Raw genomic sequence first — 23,110 nt, 5'->3', positions numbered from 1 at the left:
ATCTAAGGATACACATTGCATCAAAAGGACAGGCAGGGAGGCAGAGGGGGTGGGGTGACTCTGTTGGTAAAAAATGAAACCAATTCCTAGATAGAGGTGATAGAGGATTGGAAGATAGGCTGACAAGGGAAGTGAAAGACACCATAAAAGAGAGGGCGTATAATACAGCAAAAATTAATGGGAAAGTAGAGGATTGAGAAGCTTTTAAAAACTAGAAAACATCTAAAAAAGCCATAAAGAGAGAAAAGATGAAATATAAAGGTAAGCTCACCAATAATATAAAAGATGATACAGAAGAAGTGTTCAGATATGTAAGGAGTAAAAGAGAGACGAAAGTGGATATTGGACTCTGGAAAATAATGTTAGAGAGGTAGTAATGGGGGACAAAGAAATGGCAGAGGAATTTAATAAGTATTTTATGTCAGTCTTCGCTGTGGAACACACTAGCAGAATGCCAGAAATGCAAGAGTGTTGGGGAACAGGTGCTATTACTAAGGAGGAGGTGCTTGGGAAGCAGAAAAGTCTGAAGGTAGATAAGACACCTGGACCAGACGGTGTACACCCCAGGGTTCTGAAAGAGGTAGCTAAAGAGATTGTGGAGGCATCAGTATAATCTTTCAAGAATCACAAGATTCCAGAATGGTTCCTGAGGACATGAAAATTTCAAATGTTACTGTAGTCTTTAAGAAGTGAGGGAAGCAGCAGAAAAAAAATTATAAGTCAGTTAGCCTGACCTCCGTGATTGGAAAGAAGTTGAAGTCTATTATTAAGGATGAGGTTTCGGAGTACTTGGAGGAATATGATAAAGTAGGCCAAAATTAGCATGGTTTTCTAAAGGAGAAATCTTACTTGACAAATCTGTTGGAATTCTTTCAAGAGATAACAGGTAGGATAGACAAAGGAAGGTCAGTAAATGTTGTTTATTTAGATTTTCAGAGACCTTTAACAAGGTGCCAGATATGAGGCTGCTTAACAAAGTAAGAGCATATGGTATTATAAAAAAGATACTAGAATCAATAGAAATTGGCTGACTGGCAGGAGGTAAAGAGTGGAAATGAAAGGGGCCTTTACTGGTTGGCTGCCATGACTAGTGGTGTGCCACAGGGAACAGTGTTGGGACCACCTCTTTTCATGTTGTATGTCAAGCATTTGGATAAAGGAATTGATGGCTTTGTGGCCAAGTTTGTGGACGATACAAAGAATGGTTGAAGGGCAGATAGCGTTGAGGAAGCAGGGTATTGCAGAAGGACTTAGACAAATAGGGGGAATGGGCAAAGAAGTGGCAGATGGAGTATAATGTAGGGAAGTGGATGGTCATGCACTTAGGCATAAGGAATAAAGGCACGGAGTATTTTCTAAACAGGGAGAAATTTTTTAAAAATCAGAAGTGCAAGGGGATTTGGGAGTCATTGTGCAGGATTCCCTAAAGGTTAACTTGCAGATTGAATTGGTAGTGAGAAAAGCAAATGTAATGTTAGCATTCATTTTGAGAGGACTAGAATACAAAAGCAAAGATGTAATGCTGAGGCTTTATAAAGCATAGGTCAGACCACACTTGGGAGCATACTGAGCAGCTTTGGGCCATTATCTAAGCACATGCTGGCACTGAAGGGAGTCCAGACGGGGGTCACGAGAATGATCCCAGGAACGACAGGGTTAACATATGAGGAGCATTTGATGGCTGTGGGCTTGTACTTACTGGAGTTTAGAAGAACGGGGGGGGGGGGGGAATCTCTCTGAGACCTATCGATTATTGAAAGGTCTGGATAGACTGGAGGTGGAGAAGATGTTTCCTATAGTGGAGGAGTCTAGGACTATAAAGTCAGTATCAGAATTGAGGGACATCCATTTTGAACAGAGATGGGGAAAACTTTCTTTAGCCAAAGGGTGCTGAATCTGTGGAATTCATTGCCACAGATGGCTGTGCAGACAAAGTCACTGAGAATATTTAAGACAGAGGTTGATAGGTTCTTGATTAATCAAGGTGTCAAAGGTTGAGAGAGAAGGCAGAAGAATGGGGTTGAGAGGGATAATAAATCAGCCAAGATGGAATGGTGGAGCAGACTGGATAACCCTAATGGCTTAATTCTACTCCTAGATCTTATGAGCTTATTACTAATTTAATTGTTTCAGCACAACATTGTGAGCTAAAGGGCCTGTTCCTGTGCTGTACTGTTCTGTTCTGTGTCCACTTAAAAATTGCAACTAGTGTCTCATTGGAAACAAAAAAAATATTGGAGGGCCCATTTGATGACCAAGTGACCAACTACCTGTTTCTGGCTCAGTGGATGTATCGCTACCTGTTGTAAATAATCCTTATTGCAGAGGCTAAAAAAAACCTTCAACAATTAATTATACAAATAACAAAGTACATTAAAAGTAACATTTTCTAGTTCAGATGAGAGGTGTTTGATCCAAAACAAAACTCTTATTACAACTGATAATGTATATACTATGTCACTTCCTGTTCATATTGTTAGTGTACACTGAAATTAGCTTTTAAAATACAGCAGTGCTTCAGACAATTGTGGAAATAAATATGAAACATTTTTGCAAATGATGTGTATGGATTCCCTAGAGAACCTTTTTTTCCCACCAATCAGTTCCATCGATGCTGCTAACATAAGTGAATTTCTTCTCCTGCCAAAAGCCAGATCTATGTACCAAGATAACAGTTAAAAGCAAATTTACCAAACATAGTAAATGGTGTGAACCATTACATTTACCTTTTGTTCAATATTTTCTTCCAATGGCTTCTCTGGATTTTCTAACGAGATATCAAGCAGTTCAAATAGCTTTTGCCTATAAAATAAAATAGGAGTAACGCATATGAAAATGAGCAGTAAAACTAAAATACATAATACTGGATAGAAACTTTATGTATGAGAAATAGATTTGACAATTATTTAGGAAAATTATTAGCATCAACATTTCTCAATTGATGGGAAATAAATAAACATTGTGAAAGTGTACAAGGACAAAGGTGTTTTCAAAATTCCTTATCTACTATTTAAAGTGCTCCTAAGGATTTTACTTTTCCTTCCTGAAAGTTAGACTCTTTGCTCATTTATGAACATACTTTCCTGGATGCAATTCGCACTTGGCCTTGGTTATAACAGTGGCATAGTGGTTAGCACAACGCTTTACAGTACCAGCCACCCAGGCTCAATTCCCGCTGTTATCTGTAAGGGGATTGTACGTTCACCCTGTGACCACGTGAGTTTCTTCCGGGTGTTCCGGTTCCTCCCACAGTCCAAAGACATACCAGCTGGTATTGGTCATTGTAAATTGTCCCATGGTTAGGTTAAGGTTAAATCAGGGTTACTGGGCAGCACAGCTCAAAGCACCAGAAGGGCCTGTTCCACACTGCATCTCAATAAATAAATAAATAACCTTTGCTACTCAATTGTTACGTGCCTATCTGCACACACTTTGTTTAAACATTGCCTGAGCCTTATCATAATATGAAACTCTATCCAATTCTCCATTCTTTCAACCCTGAGTACACCAAAACAAATTCCCGTGACAATTGATGATATCATTTATTTTAGAGCAGAATAGAAATTACAGCACAATACTTTGAGAAACTGCATAATCCTTCTCACCAGTTAGTAAACTGATACCTCTATTTAATCCAAAAGACAACAACAATGACTACATTTCTTCTTATTTGGCATGACACAAGAGATTGGCAGTCGGCTCATCAGGTTATTGTGGCCTCTTAGTAGTCCCACTCCCCTTGTAACTTATCCTCCCTCACGTACCCATCAAGGACAAATTCCAAATCAGAATCAGTTACATTTTCACTGTACAGCGTCCTCAGGCTGAAGTGAAAGCATACATCAATCTGACATCCTGGGCTTCCATAATACATAGCAAAGTTCCCTGGCAAGAAGAATAGGTTTGTCAAGTGATAACTACAAATTTAGCATTCCATTAACTTTAAATGAAATCCAGTAACCTAACAAAAAGTTGGCTTCGAATACAACTGATGTGCATCTGGGATATTTCATCATTTACCCAAGCAAATAAGCATAAAAGTGTTAAAGAAGATTTATTCTAATTAGAAAATTTAAAAACTTACATTTCATCTTCCATTATATTTTCTGTATTTTTCAGTATAATACTGTTCTTTTCCCATGAATTCTTCTCAGGGTCTGGCAGTTGGATTTTTGCTGACATCAGGACTATTGTTTCATCACTTACTAGGGAACCTCGCTCACGATTTCTCTTCAGGCATAGTTCAAATGGACAGTCCAGAAACAGCTGCAAGAAGCCTATGGAATCTTTTAGAAAATGTGCAGTTGTTTACTGTTTATCTTAACATAATTTCTGTAATTTTTATGAAACAGAAATCTTACTTCTGCACTAACCAGCCTGGATCTTTGATTGCATTAAAAATAATCAGTCAAAAAAAATTGCTAGCTAGTTAGTACAGAAGCAGAATTTTTACAACATATCCAATATTGACAAGTATTTTAGTTCATATAAAGGATAATGCAGCACAAACACAAATCAGTCGCAGGCCAGATAAGGTTCAGCTCAGATGCAATCTGAAGAATAGTTTACACGTTCCAATAAATTTCCATTCCTGTCACGTATTGAACTTTGTTTTACGATTACTTTCTTTGAATGAGATAATCATTGTGTCAAGAGAGTCTGTGCTACAAATCAGCTCATCACAGCAACCAGCACCTCCCCCTTGGACCATCTATATTTCTTGTGACCCCAATAAAGCAGCCAGCATAATCGAAGACCCCACCCACCACAGACATTTTCTCTTCTGCCCTCTCCTATGGCAGAAGATACAAAAGACTGAAAGCACGGACCACGAAGAATTCTGCAGACGCTGGACGTTCAAGCAACACACATCACAGTTGCTGGTGAACGCAGCCGGCCAAGCAGCATCTCTAGGAAGAGGTACAGTCGACGTTTCGGGCTGAGACCCTTCGTCAGGACTAACTGAAGGAAGAGCTAGTAAGAGATTTGAAAATGGGAGGGGGAGAGGGAGATCCAAAATGATAGGAGAAGACAGGAGGGGGAGGGATGGAGCCAAGAGCTGGACAGTTGATTGGCAAAAGGGATATGAGAGGATCAGGGGACAGGAGGCCCAGGGAGAAGGAAAAGGGGGAGGGGGTGGAAAAACCCAGAGGATGGGCAAGGGGTATAGTCAGAGGGACAGAGGGAGAAAAAGGAGAGAGAGTGAAAGAATGTGTGTATATAAATAAGTAACGGATGGGGTACGAGGGGGAGGTGGGGCATTAGCGGAAGTTAGAGAAGTCAATGTTCATTGAAGTTAGAAAACACGGACCACCAGGTTCAATGCCAGATTCTATTCTACTGTTACAAGATTACTGAATGCCTCCCTAGTATAAAATAGACTCATAATGTACTTCTTTATGACAATGATCTTGGACCTTATAGGCAACCTGCACTGCACCTTTTCTGTAGCTGTTACATTTTATTTGCATTCTGTTATTGTTTTACCTTGTTACTACGTATTGTTACTATCTCCATGCACCGTGTAATGAATTGATCTGTATGAACCTTGGTACATATGACAATAATTATACAATTCTAATTCCAACACTTTCTGAACTCAAGGGACTATTCTTTATCTAGGAACTTAGGTAGTACAACACTTGCCAATTCATCACGGCCTAAACGACAGGAGAATATAGTTTATTTATTTATTCAACATAATGTCATCACAGCTGAATACAGTTCAAGTTCAGTTGTCGTTCAACCATACACATGAATACAGCCAGAAACAGCATTCCCCTGGGGCCAAGGTGCAAAACACACGACCAACCGTCACACACAGCACATGCAACTATTCAAGTTAATCAACACAGCAAAACATGACCTTCATATACAATACCTTACCTTTGGTTCAATAATGACTAAAAAATAATGGTCTTCAAAGAAATTTAAGGTACAGAAGCAGGCCCATAGCATCTTCTTGTCCAGTGAACCATACCTGAGGCCAGAAGATTCTTTCCAATCATACTATCTGCTGATTATACAGTGCCTATAGAAAGTATTCACCTCCCCCCCCCCCCCAGGAAGTTATCATGTTTTATTGTTTTACAACATTGAATCACAGTGGATTTAATTCGGCTTTTTTGACACTGATCAGCAGAAAAGGCTCTTTCGTGCCAAAGTGAAAACAAGTTTCTACAAATTGGTCTAAATTTATTACAATTATTAAACACAAAATAATTGATTGCATAATTATTCACCCCCCCCCCCCTCAAGTCAGTATTTAGTAGATACACCTTTGGCAGCAATTGCAGCCTTGAGTCTGTGTGTTTAGGTCTCTATCAGCTTTGTACTTCTGGACACCGCAATTTTATTTTCCATTCTTCCTTACAAAACTGCTCAAGCTGTCAGATTGCATGGGGATCATAAGTGAACATCCCTTTTCAAGTCCAGCCACAAATTCTCATTCGGATTGAGGTGTGGACTCTGACTTGCCCACTCAAGGCATTAACTTTGTTGTCTTAAGCTATTCCTGAGTAGCTTTGGTTTTATCCTTGGGTCACTGTCTTGCTGGAAAACAAACCTTCCCCCAAGTCACAGTTCTCTTGCAGACTGTATCAGGTATTCCTCCAGGATTTCCCTGTATTTTGCTACATTCATTTTACCCTCTACCTTCACAAATCTTCCAGGGCCTGCCGCAATGAAGCATCCCCACAGCATGATGCAGCCACCACCACGCTTTCTAATATGTGTTTTTATGTTTCTAATAATGTGCGATGTTTCGCTTACGCCAAACATTGTACTTAGTCTGATGGCCAAAAAGCTCAATTTTGGTTTCAACAGACCATTGAACCTTCTTCCAGCTGACTTCAGAGTCTCCCACATGCCTTCTGGCAAACTCTAGCTGAGATTTTATGTGAGTTTTTTTTCATCAGTGTCTTTCTCTTTGCCATTCTCCCACAAAGCAGCACCCGGGCAACAGTTGTATGTGCAGTCTCTCTCACCTCAGCCACTGAAGCTTGTAACTCCTCCAGAGTTATCCCTTACTCATCCCCTTCTTGCACGATCACTCACTTTTTGAGGACAATCAGCTCTAGGTAGATTTACAACTGTGCCCTATTCTTTCCATTTCTTGGTGATTGACTTAACTGTACTCGAGGGGATATTCAATAACTTGGAAATTATCTGTTATCTATCTCCTGCCTCGTGCTTTTCAATAACCTTTTCATGGAGTTATTTGGAGTGTTCGTTTGTCTTCATGGTGTAGTTTTTGCCAGGATACTGACTTACCAGAAGCTGGATCTTCCAGATAAAGGTGTATTTTTGCTACAATCAATTGAAACATCTTGACTGCAAACAGGTCTCCAAAAGCAGATCTCTATTTAAATAATTATGTGACTCCTAAAACCAACTGGCTGCACCAATGATGATTTGGTGTGTCATATTAAAGGGGATGAATAAGTATGTAATCAATTATTTTGCATTTTATATTTGTGATTAACTTAGATCACTTTGTAGAGATCTGTTTTCACTTTGACACAAAAGTGTCTTTTTGTGTTGGTCAGTGTCAAATAAGCCAAATTAAATCCACTGTGATTCGATATTGTAAAACAATAAAACTTCCGGGGGGGGGGTGAATATTTATAGGCACTGTATATCATGGTTTAAGGCAAATTTATTGGTATCAAAACCTTATTTGAAAATACATACCAGAAAAGAAATTTATCACTGAACCAGCAAAACCTAAAACACTGAAATTAGAATACAATGCTACATGAAAGACTACAAAACCTCAGAGTTTAAGCATGATTAAAGACATTAAATGGTTACATCTTCACTGCAATTACAGAAAACATTAAGTTTTTTTTAAACCAAAAATGTTACAAATTTTCATCGAAGGACAAGCGAGAAATATGCTCTGTTGGGAACTTACTTCGCCTCACCATCTGGTACACCTCATATCTCATGCTCTGATAGTAGAAGTTATCATCCAAAATTATAACCAAGGGCTTTGAATGTTTGATGCAAATTGTGTACTGCTGAACTCCATGCCGGGTTTCTCCAGAGATAATTTGCTGTTGCTTCAGTGACTGTATGAAGCATTCCCACATTAAGTCATGTTCATTGCCAGAAAGACAAAGGTGGCCATTCCCATTAATAGCCTGAATTAAGCATTCAATATATACCAGTAGCTTATGTCTGTACAATTTCCAAAATAAGCTCTGCAAATCAGAATAACAAAAATTTAATAAATAGTAAAAACTGAACACTGCTTAGCATTCAGTTCAAAGTAAACACAAACTTCCTTCAATCTGGATGAAGTTGATGGAACTACTACATAAAATACCAAAAGCATATTTACTACTCCTTTGTCAAATGTTAAGTCTGCGTAGAGTTAATTTCATCCTGAATAGATAATCCTTATTGTATTTTCAATCTGATAAATGTATACTTATTGATCGAGATACAGCACAGAATAGGCCCTTCGAGCCATGCTGCCCAGCAATCCCCTAATTTAACCCTAGCCTAATCACAGGACAATTTATAATGACCAATTAATCTACCAACCTCCGGAGCAGCCAGAGGAAACCCATGCAGTCATGGGGAGAATGAACAAACTCCTTACAGGGAATATGAGATGTGGGATCAGGAGGGAGTTGAGGTTAGGGGGAAAATAAAAATATGGGATTACTGTAGGATTAGTGTAAATGGGTGGATGTCAATTGGTGTGGACTTACTGGATCGAAGAGCCTGTTTCTGTGCTGTATGTCATTATGGACATAAACAACCTGGTGTACTCCCTTAAATCTGAGTGTCTCATTAAAATTCTTTATGCAAATTCAGCTATAATATCTTGCACATATAATATTTTGTAATAGCTTCCGATACAATTTAACATTTTACATATTGGTCATAACTAAAGTAACTTGGAGCTTATGGTGTTGAGTTTTGCTTTCAATATACACTGAAGATCACTGAAGTTTAAGGGCAATTATTGGTAACTAGAAAACACCAAATCTTAGAGCTGAATGAGGATAATGAATTCCACTAATTTCATCTAAAGAAAAAAAAGGTTCAAAAAGCACGATTGTGATGTTCAAAATAATAATGAAACTAAACTACAATGTAACTGAGCTACAAATTCACAGTTTATGTGATGAATTCCCACCGCTATTTGTAAGGAGTTTGCACATTTTCCGTCATCGTGCGGGTTTCCTCCAGGTGCTCCAGTTTCCTCCCAGAGTTCAAAGACGTAACAGTTGGTAGGTTACTTGGTCATTGTAAACCATCTTGTTAAATTTGGGATTGCTGGGCGACGTGGTTTGAAGGACCAGAAGGGCCTTTTCTGTGCCATATCTCAATAAATAAAATAATAAATAAATATCTAACAAAAGGATGCTCCTACTACTGGTAAAATCTATAAAATTAAAGTGAGAGGCAGAATTTTTTTCATCACACACCCCCTCACCCAATAAAGGATGAGAGGCTAACATGAATTACAAGAATTTTCTTCATTGAAATTTCTTTCTAAAGCAGCTTTTTTCCCATATTTTCTTGGTATAGTTCTACATCCCAAGGTACATGCATGTTGAAGCTGAGGGCCAGAATTGGATGGATGAGCTTAATAGTGTACTTTCACAGAGAATACTGTGCTCTTAATACAGAATTTGTATACACTTTACTGCATGTCTTTGGACAGCTTGTGCAAACACTGCCAGCACAAAAAAAATTTTAAAATGATGATGCTGTAAATTCAAAATAGGAAAATGCTAGAAGTGATCAAAAAGTCTGACTGCATCAATGAACAATGGTTTCACAAATGGTTATGCACTCTCGATCTTACTGAGTGCTTACGACCCCATCAGTGGGAGAATAGTTAAGGAACAGTGACCGTTAACTCCTTAAATTTTAAAATGGTTGGAGATAAATATGAATTTGCAGGACAGTATTAAACTAGAGTAGGGTAAATTACTAAAGAGTTCAGCGGAAATTTAGAAGAGTTAATTAGGAACAGCTTCTGGCAAGTCCACATCTGGCGTGGTTTAAAGACCAACTGCACAGCGTGCAGGACAGGTGTGTTCCAGTTAGAAAGATAAGGATGGCAAGGAAAGGGAACCTTGGATGCTGAGGTAGGTGGTGAACTTGAAGACGAAAAAGGGAACATGTGTAAGGTTTAGGAAAGTAAAAACGGAGTCCTTGAGTTTTATAAATAAACCAGAAAAGAACTCAAGCAGGGAATTACGAGAATCTCAAGGTACAGGTACTCATTCTGTTCAAGAGCTCGGAAACGGGTAGCAACACTGTAAAGGATAGAACAGATCTCGTTCTATCAGATCAATTTATGTTTGATTAACATTCTAGAATACTGTGCTGCCTGAAAGGGGCCTGGTACCTGGAGCTAAGTAAATAAAGTCGTCACCATAAAACTGCAACGCATAGATTGATCTTGCGAAGGCGAGTCATAATTTTAAAATGCCGCTGGAGAAAGCTGTAACCTGCTGTGCAACATGCTAACCGTTCCGGTGGAATTGTCACTGCCCGCCTCGGTTGTCGCCAGGAAAGCTTCCCCGGGAATCACATCATCGTAGCACAACACTATCGACTCGGACCTCGGCTGTAGGAGCTTGGGCAGAAGGCGAGCGAGCGTGGTTTTTCCGGCACCCGGGAGGCCGGCCAGCAGACACACACAGCCGGCCCTCATCCTACGCTGAATGGGCGCCGGGCGCCGGGCGCCGCCGGTAGCCAGGCCGGGACTCCACCCGCCTCCAGCGGCGGGACCTTCTGATTGACGTCAGACGCAATCAATCAGAATTGGCCATAGGCTGGCGACCGCCAATCCGGGCCCGCGATGGAGGCGAACTTCAGATGGGGGGGCGTTCACAGGCTGCACAGTGTCAGGTTAGGGGTGTCCTGGCTTGGGGTAGAAGCCCCAGGTGACCTGGAGAATCGTGGAGACATGCTGCACAGATACAGACTCTTCCATGCAGACCCTCAAACCCTCTCCCCACTTAAACTAATCCTACATTAATCCAATTTTTTAATTTCTTCCCCACATTCTTATCATCTCCTTCCGGATTCCACCGCTGACCAACACGCACTTGGGGCAATCAACAGCACCCAATTAACTTACTAAACTGGGGAAAAAACAGGTGACTACGAGAAAGATGATCTGCTTCTAACTCATGTTTAAAAGGACGATACTATTACAGCGCCGTCCCGCCGCTGCTAAGAGTCTGTACATTCTCCCTGTGACTGCACGGATTTCCTTTCACATTCCAAAGACGTACAATTTGGTAGTTTAATTGGTCACATGGGTATAATTGAGTGGCACGGGCCTATTGCCGTGCTGTATTTCGAAATAAAATGATTAATTTGGTCATTCTGTCAGAGATACTCTACCTAGCCGTCTCTGCAACTGAAAGCAAAGTATTTTCTCATTCTCACTAAAGGTCTCAAACCTGAACCAATAACTTTCTTTCTCACAAATGCTACCTCACCTCATCTGTGTATTTACATTTGTTTTTATTTTGAATTTTCCAGCATCTGCACTTTAATCATCAGGCAACAGTGGATGCTATTTCACTGGCTCTGGAACAGCTGGGCAATGGAGATGCATGCATCACGATGCTCTTCATTGACTACAGCTCAGCATTCACGTTTAAGGACTCTACAACTCATGTTCCGAGTATTATTTATATATTTGTTTATTATTAGGTTGTTTTTGTATTACACAGCTTGTTTTCTTTTGCACATTGCTTATTTGTCAGTCTTCGTGTGCAGTTTTTCATTGATTCTATTGTAGTTCTTGGTTCTATGGTGGATGCCTGCTAGAAAATGAATCTCAAGGTAGAATATTGAGACACAAGTACTTTGATAATAAATTTACTTTGAATTTTGAATATATTTACTGACATAATATGTAACTAATGGTAGAACATTGTGCACACTATGGGTGACTGAGACAATTCCAGATGAACAAAAAATATGAATGGCATTCTAGTATTACCATGTATTGACATACATTTGTGTCTCTACAATAAGAATGTTGGAAAAGCAAGGTACAAACAACACTTGCCACATATTTTGAAGGAATTAGTAATCCATACATAGCATAAACACAGGTCACAACCATACAATCACTGGTGGGGAGTTTGCAAGCTACCAAAGGCAGTGTTCCATGGGCATGGAGATATGCTGCCAAGGCCTAGGTTTACATATAGACTGCTCTACTTTGCAGGTATAACCTTGGGTGTAGAGGGTCCGCTTAGACAAGTGGAGGTGAGTTTGTGAGGCAGAGTGGATTTGGGAGTAGGCATTAACTCAAGTCTATATATTAGTTTTAAATGAGCCCAGATTCTTGGCAGTTAGCATGAGAATCATTCATGTCTTGACATACTCACTTTCAGTTGCATTCATGCAATTAACTGGAATGTATTTTCCGTTGTACTGTTCTTGAAAAGATAAAGCAATAATTGTTCCCAAGATAATATTATTTCAAGAATGTTGGCATTAACAGAAACTAATTAGGAGAACAAGAGGCCTGTATGTTGGCACAATTTAGAGCTGTTCCCTCACGACTCCACGGGCTTGGATCCCATCCTGCATGGAATTTGCATGTTTCCTCCATGACTAATTTCCATTAGTGGTAGGTACATTAGTTACTGTAAATTAATAGCAGGTTAATAGCAAAAATAAAATTGAGGGAGAGTTGATGGGCATGTGTCAGAGTAAGTTGTAGGGATGCAAGGAAATAAGAGATCATGAGACCCGACCCATAGGACAACTTCATTGAGAGCTGGTGTTTACCTGATAATTTCTTCCATGTTGGTGTAAGGTAGATAGATAAAGCATAGAAAGAGGCCTTTTGGTCCACCATACCCTGTCCAATATAGGGCACCTCCCTATAGGAAGGTTACACTGTATCAACCTACTCTTGAAAGATGGACTTACTTCCCTGTCTAGTCTCTCCAGCTACTCCGGGCAGTTCACTCATCTTTGGTCCCCATTAGACACTCACCTGTGGTTCCAAGTAGCTGTTTGCACGTGACACTGGTCACATCCCGATACACTGCTCCAATAGATGAGAGTAGCTGGTGGCCGCCCACTCCCCAGATGTGATGCTTGTTTGTATCACTGGACCAGGACCTCCAAGGTCAAGTGTGGAACTGCCCCAGTGCAATAGCTTTTCCACTTTAAAAATTCTCCCACACAGGTTTTGGGCACGATGAACAACAACCACCATTCTTAATGATACACATTTAAATTTGAACAAATAGTTCTTAACACACATTTAAAACTCAGGATATCTGATTTCAAAAGAATCTGAATTCCAAAAGTTTAAAAACTACAATGGATTTCAATTAACAGGTCCAATTTTTACAAACTAAAAGAACATATCAATGAGTTGCAGATGAAGGAGCCATCAGTCACAAAAACCGATAGCTGAGGAATGAATTCTAGTTCTTCTTTCTGTCACCTCATCTTTGTCCTTTTCTTTGTCAATACTAACAATCCCAATGCTTTCTAAGGTTTTGCTGTAGTTGATATTATTTGCATGTAATGCTTTTCAGATACCTTTGCTGGGACAAAGTAATCCACACAAATTGTCTAAAAGCTTCTGGAGTTAATCCAGACATACAAAATTAATGGTGCGAGTGTTGACTCTCTGAATACACAAAGATCACAACTATTGATTGATCATACCTGTGACCATGTCTGATGTACTAAGTCTCATAAAACTTTTCTTGCTCTCTATCAAGATGAAACAAATAACTTGGCTGTAGTTGCTGGTTTGATATAGGCCAATGAACATAATCCCATTGCTTTATGTTTACCTGATGCATGAGAACATCTTATGGTCAGTTCACTTTTCAAACCAATCTCTTATCAGCCTGTGCTATGTAGACAGTACTATTCATTAGCAAAGGTGTCCTTTTAACTTCAGACAGGTTACTGCTTGCAATTTACATTAAGAACTTAAAAGTGGTTCTTGTTTACAATATGAAGCTGAACAAGGAATATTGGTTTATGACAACATTAACCTGTTAACAACTCTGACCCTTTGGAAAGGTCATGCTGCTATGCTAGAAAGCTGAGGTTAGCAATAAGCTTCTTGGACCACGGAAAGTGAACATTCATCACAGTCTGTGCTGACCATTCACCCTCATCTATGCTCATCCAATTTTAATTCCACATTCTTTTCCTCTCAGCTATACAGAGGGTGCAATTTACGGTGTCTAATTAATCTACCAACCCATACATCCCTGAGGTGTAGCAGGAAATCAGAGCATGTGGCAGAAACCCATGTGATCACAGGGTGGATGTGCAAAATTCACTGATTACATCTGGGTCTCTGGTATTGTGAGGCAGTAACTTTACAGACACATAATCACTATCAGAGGAGATGGTGGCTGCAAGTACTATACTTAAGAGACATTAGATAAGCACTTAAATAGGCAAATCACAGCCAGATACAGTCCTGAGGGAAAAGTGTAGATAGGTAGAAAAATAAGCATGGACCTGGTGGGCCAATCCTGCACTGTACAATTCTCTTGTCCTTTCTAATTTTTGAACTATTGCTTTCATAAAAAGTTAAGTTTAAATAAAAGTAAAATGTATTTTAATATTATATGGAAATCGACTTAAAAATGTTTATTTGAAACTTCCTCCTGTGAGAATCAGCAAAATTTTATATATCACTTATCAGAAGTAGCGTTTTCATTTTATCCTAGGTTATTACAATAGTAAGTTTCATAACCCAGCCTAGTTCTTTCATTACATAAATTTTCTGAAAAGTTTACTATATCAGTACCCTCGGGCCAGTTATTAAGAATGTGAGGCAATGATTAAGTTTATTATAATCACCAAAATTAATTGCATGAAATACCTGCAATCCAATATATTAATAATAATGAAACTCTGAAACCCCAGTGATACTGCACAGTCCTCATGCTCCCTTGAGGCACACTAGCACCCAATTCCTGTGTTCACTTGAAGCATACCAAATTTATTGGAAGAGTGATAATTTTATGATGTAACACCTTAGAAAAAAACAAAATGCATTAAGTGGGAAAAACATCCAATGGTCAGAGAAAAAACTACCCATTAGGAACTATCTAAATCCAAATGGTGCCATATTAACTCTCTTGCTGTATCTGTTGAAAGAATGATGTAGATTGTTAACACAGGAATTTGCAGTGTTCAGTTTGTTGATTTATTGTTTTTTTTTGTGTGCCATACTCTGCCAGAGCCTCAGCGACCACTTTTTTCAAGTGGTTGTCTTGGAGGAAAGATTCTGTGAGTGGTCCCCCACGTCCTTTTAACAGCACAGTTTTTTTTTTATGAGGCTGAGTTGCGAGCTCGACACTCAACCCGGCACGGATAGAAAGCATGCCCAGGAGTGGCCCGACTGGATTTGAACTCGGGAACCTTCGCTCCGGAGTCTGGCGCTGATGTCACTGCGCCACCAGCCGGCTTATTCTGTTTTAGGGAAGCTCAATTTTTTGAGAGTGTACTACTTTGACACTGCTTCATCTCAAAATCCATAGTTCAAAGGTTTAACAGCTGCAGACTTCTGTGGTGCCTGGATTCAGAAAGGATTCTAACATAATTCAGAAGCTAACATAAAACAAACTCCAGGATAAAAGCAGTAAATTTGGAAATAATCAGAGATGGCACCATAAAAATATATTCTCTACAGATGTGCATACATTTGTCACCACATATCATAGCATTGCAGAAGCAGATTTATTAAAATATCTGAGAAAGTTCTTCCATTTGATATTTCATAAACAAATATTGTCCATCTTGCTGAAAATGAAAGAAAATGTACACCTTTATAGAAAATGTAAACTTTTATCTTTATTATACAGAGCATAAACTCCAGTTAAAGCAACAAAATGTCTTATACAAAACGAATCTCAAAAAGAAAATTGAATTGGTTAAGTCTTTTATTTTTTTAAAACACGATTCAATTCTAAAACATGAACAATATTTGAACAGCCAATGCCACCAAATAGTGCATTCTATTGCAACAAATTGTTTGCGCATAGAATTAGATAATCTCACAAGAAGTGTTAAAGGAATGACTTTTATAGGATATATTTTTATTAAAATAGAAACCTTTAAGCTAGTTTAAACACTTGTCTGTTTTCTAAGCACAGGTACCAATGGGAGCAATAGCTTCTTAAATAACAATTCAATCACAATAGTTTATTTACATTTTTACAGTACTTAAATTGTTAATTAAATTTATATGCACTTGTTAATGTGTGTATTGATATACCAATAGCATTGCTGAAAAGACAACACGATTCAAGCAAATGACACTCACATTTTACATTAATTATCAAATATAACAAAACTTTCATTAGATTGTATATAAATTGAACCAAATAAAATCTGGAATATAAAAGAACATGACAAAGCATCAGGATTCAAAAAGGCTTGGAATAATTAAGCCAAAAATTATAACTGTCTCTTTATTCAAAGTCCTCAAGTTCTACTTAAAGTGCTCAGTGATGTCTACCGGCACATTAATCGACATTTATATAGTTACAAATAATCAATTAATGATGGAATACTGGACTTGGGTTTGAGAGTGAAAAATCCGGGAGTAATTACTAATATGAAGATCTTGTTGAACTCTTCACCATTTTACATACAGTTGAGAACTAAAATCAACAGCCATTATACAAAATCTAACAATATTGCCCTCTTTACATTGTTGAACTGAAAAAAAGTGGAGTGTTCTTATTGACATACTATTTTCTTATTGAAATCTACAATATTTCATAACAGAATAAGTGACATGCATTTTTACTTGAGATACCAGAAGCTCTGTAACCATTTTGGATACCAGTAATATATAATTCAGCCTAATTTTCATCTGTTCCAGTTTGAAAAGATGACTAGGATTTATTGATGCATCTTTTTGTTTTTACGTGGACTAAAAATTTGTGGATTTTTACTATAATGTAACTGTCTAACTCAGCTTGCTACTATTATCAGTTAGTTGTGACATGCCACCTAGGAAGGTTTTACTTTTGATCCCATGGCCTTTCTCGATTTACATTATCGGTAAAATTCTATTTAGTCGATGTAACTGCCCTGTTGCTTGTATCTTAACTAGTACAAAAATCCGCTTCGCCCAACAACCCCTGTTCACTGATATGTTGGTAATCTAATCTCAACAATGCAAAGCATCAAATCAAAAGTCTCATCCATTTCAGTTCATGTCTATCCATGCCATTATTTTTGCTTATATTTTAAAACTCCCATTGTCCCCAAAAAATCCCAAGTAATAGTAATCCTCAACTTTTGAACTTTTGTACACCTTGGATATCTTTCATTGCCAGCCATTCCTTCATCCATCAAGGTCCCAGGTGCCGGATTCTTTCTCTGAACCTCTCAGTTTCTCCTCTCCTCTCTGTGAGTTCTTAAAACTCATCTCTTCCCTACATCAATTATCTGACTTGGTGTCAAATGATAGTTTATGGTGCTTTTATAAAAGTCCATTCAACATTTTGTTTTATCAAAGAGGTATTATAGAAAGCAACCTGTTATTTTGGCAATTTCAAATAACATAATTTAGTGGCATTACGATAGGTCTAACTCCTCTCAAACCTCTAATTACTGTGATAACTGTTAAGGTATAATTTTAAAACAAAATTAAAGATTGAAACTATTCAGCCATTTGAGACCAACCCAGCTCCATTCAGAAGTACTGACTCCAGCCCTCTACCCAAAACCCCGCAAGTGTTTTCTTTCAAGTAACTGTTTACTGCATCTTGAATATCATAAATGTATTTGTCTCTGCTTCTACCAGTACATTCCAGATCCTAACCACTCAGTGCAGAGATTTATCCTGTTATATTTGGTTCTTTAGCCAATTACCTTCATTCTACTGTGCAAAAGTCTTAGGCACACATATATATATATAGCTAAGGTGTGTGTATATATGCCTAAGACTTTTGCACAGTACTGTATATGGTCTGATTTTTGAATTTGTCACCAATGAGAACAATTTCTCTCTATGTACTCAGTCCAATATTAAAGTTAACAACAAACACAAGTAGCTATTGGGACAGTGCTGAAGGACTAAAGGACTGCATTGGGCAGGCAGAATTATTTAATATTTGCCTTGTATGCTGCCTCACGCAATAGTAGCCCGAGAAAGCAGCAAAATATATTCCACATAAGAAACATCTCTCAGAAATATCAATGAAGGACCAGTAAAATCACCTTTCATTGGCATTGACTGAAGAATGCCAACTAGAGAACTTACTGTTCTTCAATAACATTACTGAATATAATTCCTACAAAGTAGACATGTCACAGGAAATCATCTCCAACACTAAAACACTCTCAGAACACAAATACAAAGCCTAAATTTTGCACTAAATATCCAGTGCACTAAATATCTGATATATGATTCTAAACTGAGCCTAGATGTGATATACTTTCAATTAATATGTTGTCAGTGACACTGCTTCAATTAATCCAATATTCCATCATCAAAATCTCACATGTTATGCAGATATGTTCAGCCATTGTGTATCTAAAGCAATTGTGTGGATATATTTAAAAAATGGAGTTTGGCTGATTTAACAATGTGTATATTGGAAGCCTATAAGTGACTATGACATCCTTATATTTACAATGTATTCATTAGGCACCTCTGGTTGTTAATTTCTTTAAAACTTAAAACTAAAGTTTGTTTGTTGAAATTTCATACTAGTCAATGTGCAACAGAAGTAATTGAATTTGAGAAATGTGTAAGTGAAGCCCATTATTTATCAATCAGTATTATTACCAATCATTCATTTGTCAATTCCATTGTAGGACCAATTTTTAAAAAAACACAGGTAAATAGACAACCTTATTTCAGATTTGTATATGGTAACTGCAAAAGCAGAGGACAAGTAATGTTTTACAGCTGTTACCATTTTGTGCTAAATATTAACCAACTCTATTAAAACTTATTAGGTGAGATCATCTGAAGGCACAGAAGGTATGTAACATTAGTTCCCTTTGGTGGCATGCCTCCTCAATGGAGCAAGTTAAAGGACTATCTAAAACTTAACATCAACAGTGCACAGTTACCAATATAGTGAAATACAGCCTGCAAATGAAAGTTTATTTTGTTGCTGATGTTCACTAGCTGAGCGATGATAGAGTCTACCTTTCCTAACAAGCTGCAGTGGAGACACATACACTCGAAAACACATTGCTTTTTGTAAAAGTTGCTGGTTAACTGCATCAAGAATTTCTGCTAGATATGAAAGTAGATTCCCTAGCAAAACCAGAAGACAAGCAGCCACAGACCTCAGAAGTGCAAATATGAAGGACAAAGTTCTCTGTGTTTATTTCACTCCAGGAGCTGACCTTAACCCAGCTGATGATTCGTAGAGTCATTTTTAAAAAATGCATTTACAATGCTCTCAGTCACTAGAGTAAGAATCAACCAACAGTAGGTGATCTGTTCATCTACTGTCAGCTCTTGCAAAATACAAAAAGTGCTTTGAGTATTCCACATAATAATTCATAGTACTTTAAATCTAATAGTAAAGAATACTGTATGTTATATATAAAAATCATACACATTTGAAATAGCTATTATCCTTGAAGCAGAGTAATAAGTAATCTAATCGCTTCTTTAAATTATTTACTTTTTAAACCACTTTTTGCAATAGAGTTTACTAACTTATGTAATTACCAAATTGTGCAATGGAGACAGAAATTCCTGATGTTTGGTTTAAATAATGAGAGAAGCTGTTGAAGAACAGAAAGGAAACCATAATTCCCAATGGTATGAGAGATATATGGAAGGAATGGTAGACAAGGAAAAATTTTAACAGTTTAAAACATGATTTTTAGTACCAAGTTTAAAAAATGCATAGAGACTACTGAAAAAGAGAAATAAGCACCAACATTATGCTGCAATGCTTTAGATATGAACCAATGCTGGTGTACAAGAAATGCCCCAAAGGACAAGAAAGTATTGGTTCTATGTACAGCCTAATCATTTAAGCTTGCAGAATGTTTGCAGATTGAGCTGCCATGCAATTGTTCTGAATGGGCATTTTGCCTATATACTGATGATATCTAACAAATTAACTTCACAGACTGAATGTTATAAAAAGTGTACACAGCAAGAAACTGTAAAAACTAATTAAAAAGCTTTAGGTCATAAATCTCTAATAAACTTATTACTAGAAACTATCAACATGCCCATTCCACAAGTATTGCATATATTGGGTTTATATTGATTTAACTATAGCCATTGATCTGAACATTATCTTGAATCACGTGCCAGTAAACTTTAATGTTTTTGCTGCAAATCAGTCTTCCACTGAATACTACTGCCCTACAAAACATGAAGACATACAGTAGGCAGGGTTTATTAATACTGGCAGACATAGCAATTTAGAAAAGAAACATTTACTTACTTGCATCTTTACAGAATTATTAGAAACACAACCTTGGACTTTATATTGGTGTTAAAATGTTTCTCCAGATCTCAATTAGCATAAAGAAATGGTAAGATTTAAAGGTGCAAATGCTTAGTTCGACTATTTACACCACATTTTGCAATAAAATACTGCAACTATTGAATAATAAACTGTTAACACAAGTTTCATTGTTAAAAAATGATGGTGCATTTGAAGGATATCACTTGTTTCAGCTACAACTATTGCTATCTACTTCAAAACAACAGATCTTTAAAAGGCATCTTATTTGAATTTCAGAATTTTTAATGCGAAGAGCAAACAGCATTTAAAATAATATACACAGTTAACTCATTGCTATTTCAACCTACAGTAGAACACAGATGGAGAATACACGCTGGGACTGAAAAAAATGGAGGGGAAACAGTTACTTCTATACTCTGAATATTTTCTCTCCCCAGTCTCAGTAGAACCAAAACAAAACCAGTTCTCTGTAAGAACATGACTTGTTTGTACAACACATTGCCCATGATAAGATCACTGCAATGATTTTAGAGGTAAGAATGATGGTACAGCTGAAATTTACACCTTCCTATTTCTAGGAAATAGCATCAAATGCCGCTGTACACTAAAGTAGCATGAACTTTATTCACGCCCTCTTCTGAAGACTGAAGAAATTATATTTTAAGAAGGTACACAAGAGGGAAAAGAAATAAGGCTCTTAATACATTTAATATTTTCAATACAAACCAACATTCATCCAATATGTACTTACTTTGAATAACAGGACTTAATCAAGTGTTAATTCTGCTTGTGTTGACCTCGAGCAAAATGACATGCAAAATCATATTTGTTTTTACATTTGCATCCACATATATTACACTGAAATGGATTCTTATAGCCATGACACCCCATATGAATAGTATAAAGGATATTGTCGGCAAAATACATGTCACAATGTTGACAATGATGAAGAAGCTGGGGATCTTGACCTTGATTTGGCGGAGTAGGGGTGCTAGGCTGGCTGTTCGTCATGCTGGGCGTACTTGTGTGAACACTGTGCTCACTACTGGGACCTGCCACAGGACTGAAGTTCTGCTGATTGTGCGTGGGACATGCATCTGGACTGATAGGGGACGAGCTTTGGGCCACACTGGAAGCTACCGTCGAAACAACTGGAGCTGTAGACTGTGAGATCACATATGGTTTTTCATCCCTGCAGGCTACATCTTCAGGAGATGTTGGAGCTTGATTTTCAGGTGGAAGGCTGGATAATTGGCCTGCTAAGGTAGAAAGCTGATTTAATGGATTATCCAGCATAATATCTTGAGTGTCCCTCGAGATCCCACCAGAATGTAGCTTTTGCAAATTCTCACAGGAATTAGCTGATACATCATGACAGAAGTCATTGAGGTAATCTGGCTTCTGTACCACCATGGAAGGAGGACTTAGATTAATCAGAAGTCTTGGCCCATAATTCACAGAGTTGCTAGATTTTCTCTGTAAAGCTCCCAACATTTTCTTATTGGCCAGGCAGTTCCTAGCAGTTTTCAAGGGAAGAAGTTTGTGCCTACGTCTACGGTGATGGGACAAATTACTTCGATCACTGCAGCAGAAAGAGCATAGCTCACATTTGTATGGTTTTTCACCTGTATGTGAGCGCATGTGTGCTTCGAGGTGACGCTCATACGCTGAAGCAAACGGGCAAAGGTGGCATCTGTGGGGCTTCTCACCTGTATCAGAAAGAATACATCAGCAACCTTGCCATTTTATCTCTCTTTTCATTTATCCTCCAAAAATTATCTTGTACTTCAGCTGGGCGTGCTGAAGGAACCATGGAAATCTTAGGTTACTGCCAAAACTGCGACTTAATTGTCAGCTGATAAAAAGCACGGCTACAATTACACAGATCTGAAAAGTTACACTTTTCTTTTTGAGGTAAGGAATGATGAAATTCCTCCCACATGGCTGATAAGTTTCCATTGGATTTATGTCTCTTAACCCCACCAATTAATGGCTAGAATTTCAGTTTACTGATAAAATATGATGTAATATATTATCAGCATTATTTCCTCCATTTTGTGAAGATACTTAGGTCAGGCAGCATTTGTGGAAAGAGAAACAGAGAGCCAATGAAGGATCTTGGATTTGAAACGATCACTCCATTTCTCTTTCCAGAGATCCTACTTGATCCACTGAGTGCCTTCAGCATTGGTTTTTTTTTGTTTCAGGTTACCAGCATCTGAATTTATTTTTATTTCCAATAATATTACTTGAACTTAAGGATGCCCAACACCTACTTTTTTATAAAAGTTCATTGAAAGTGTTAACAAAAAAAATGTGTCAAAACCAAACGGAAATTGTTGTTTTTAAAGGAGTGGCAACAAATATTTTTGGGTTTGTACATACAATTTGAAGCTGACATGGTCATTCATAATACCACTTCACATACAATTACAAATGAAAGCTGTAGCAGTTGTGTGCTGATGTTACAGCATCTAATACCCGACATGGAGCAGTACTGTACTTTGCTATAGTTATCTCAAACTGATGTTACCAATGATACTTTACACTTAACTAATCCTTTTTCATCACTCCTAGCTCATTTCATTTTAAAAGGGCCTCACCGTCAGTACCTCTTTTAAAAAACGTTAAACTGTTACAAAGAATTGTGATCA

General features: G+C 37.9%; 2 protein-coding genes across 7 annotated transcripts in view; both read right to left on the bottom strand.

Moving 5' to 3' along the window:
• Positions 1-10,741, bottom strand: part of LOC140185796 (L-seryl-tRNA(Sec) kinase) — an 84,942-nt gene extending 74,201 nt beyond the window's left edge. For 4 of the 5 annotated variants that reach the window (XM_072239481.1, XM_072239478.1, XM_072239479.1 and 1 more), the window contains exons 1-4: positions 10,499-10,741; positions 7,916-8,204; positions 4,085-4,286; positions 2,727-2,802 (exon numbers count right to left, since the gene is read on the bottom strand). In XM_072239481.1, coding sequence (XP_072095582.1) covers positions 2,727-2,802; positions 4,085-4,286; positions 7,916-8,204; positions 10,499-10,684 — 753 coding nt within the window. In that variant the 5' untranslated portion in view covers positions 10,685-10,741. Of the gene's footprint in view, positions 1-2,726; positions 2,803-4,084; positions 4,287-7,915; positions 8,205-10,402 lie in introns of all 5 variants that reach the window. The other variant, XM_072239482.1, reaches the window with a different exon arrangement.
• Positions 10,742-15,868: 5,127 nt separating this feature from the next.
• Positions 15,869-23,110, bottom strand: part of LOC140185793 (zinc finger protein Pegasus-like) — a 40,884-nt gene continuing 33,642 nt past the window's right edge. The window contains exons 4-5 of one of the 2 annotated variants that reach the window (XM_072239476.1): positions 22,082-22,165; positions 15,869-21,715 (exon numbers count right to left, since the gene is read on the bottom strand). In XM_072239476.1, coding sequence (XP_072095577.1) covers positions 21,234-21,715; positions 22,082-22,165 — 566 coding nt within the window. In that variant the 3' untranslated portion in view covers positions 15,869-21,233. Of the gene's footprint in view, positions 22,166-23,110 lie in introns of both variants that reach the window. The other variant, XM_072239475.1, reaches the window with a different exon arrangement.

Source organism: Mobula birostris, chromosome 21 (assembly GCF_030028105.1).
Source record: "Mobula birostris isolate sMobBir1 chromosome 21, sMobBir1.hap1, whole genome shotgun sequence".
Classification (NCBI taxonomy): Eukaryota; Metazoa; Chordata; class Chondrichthyes; order Myliobatiformes; family Myliobatidae; genus Mobula; species Mobula birostris.
Note: the sequence above shows the minus strand (reverse complement) of the source record. Positions and strands in the feature narration are given on the sequence as shown.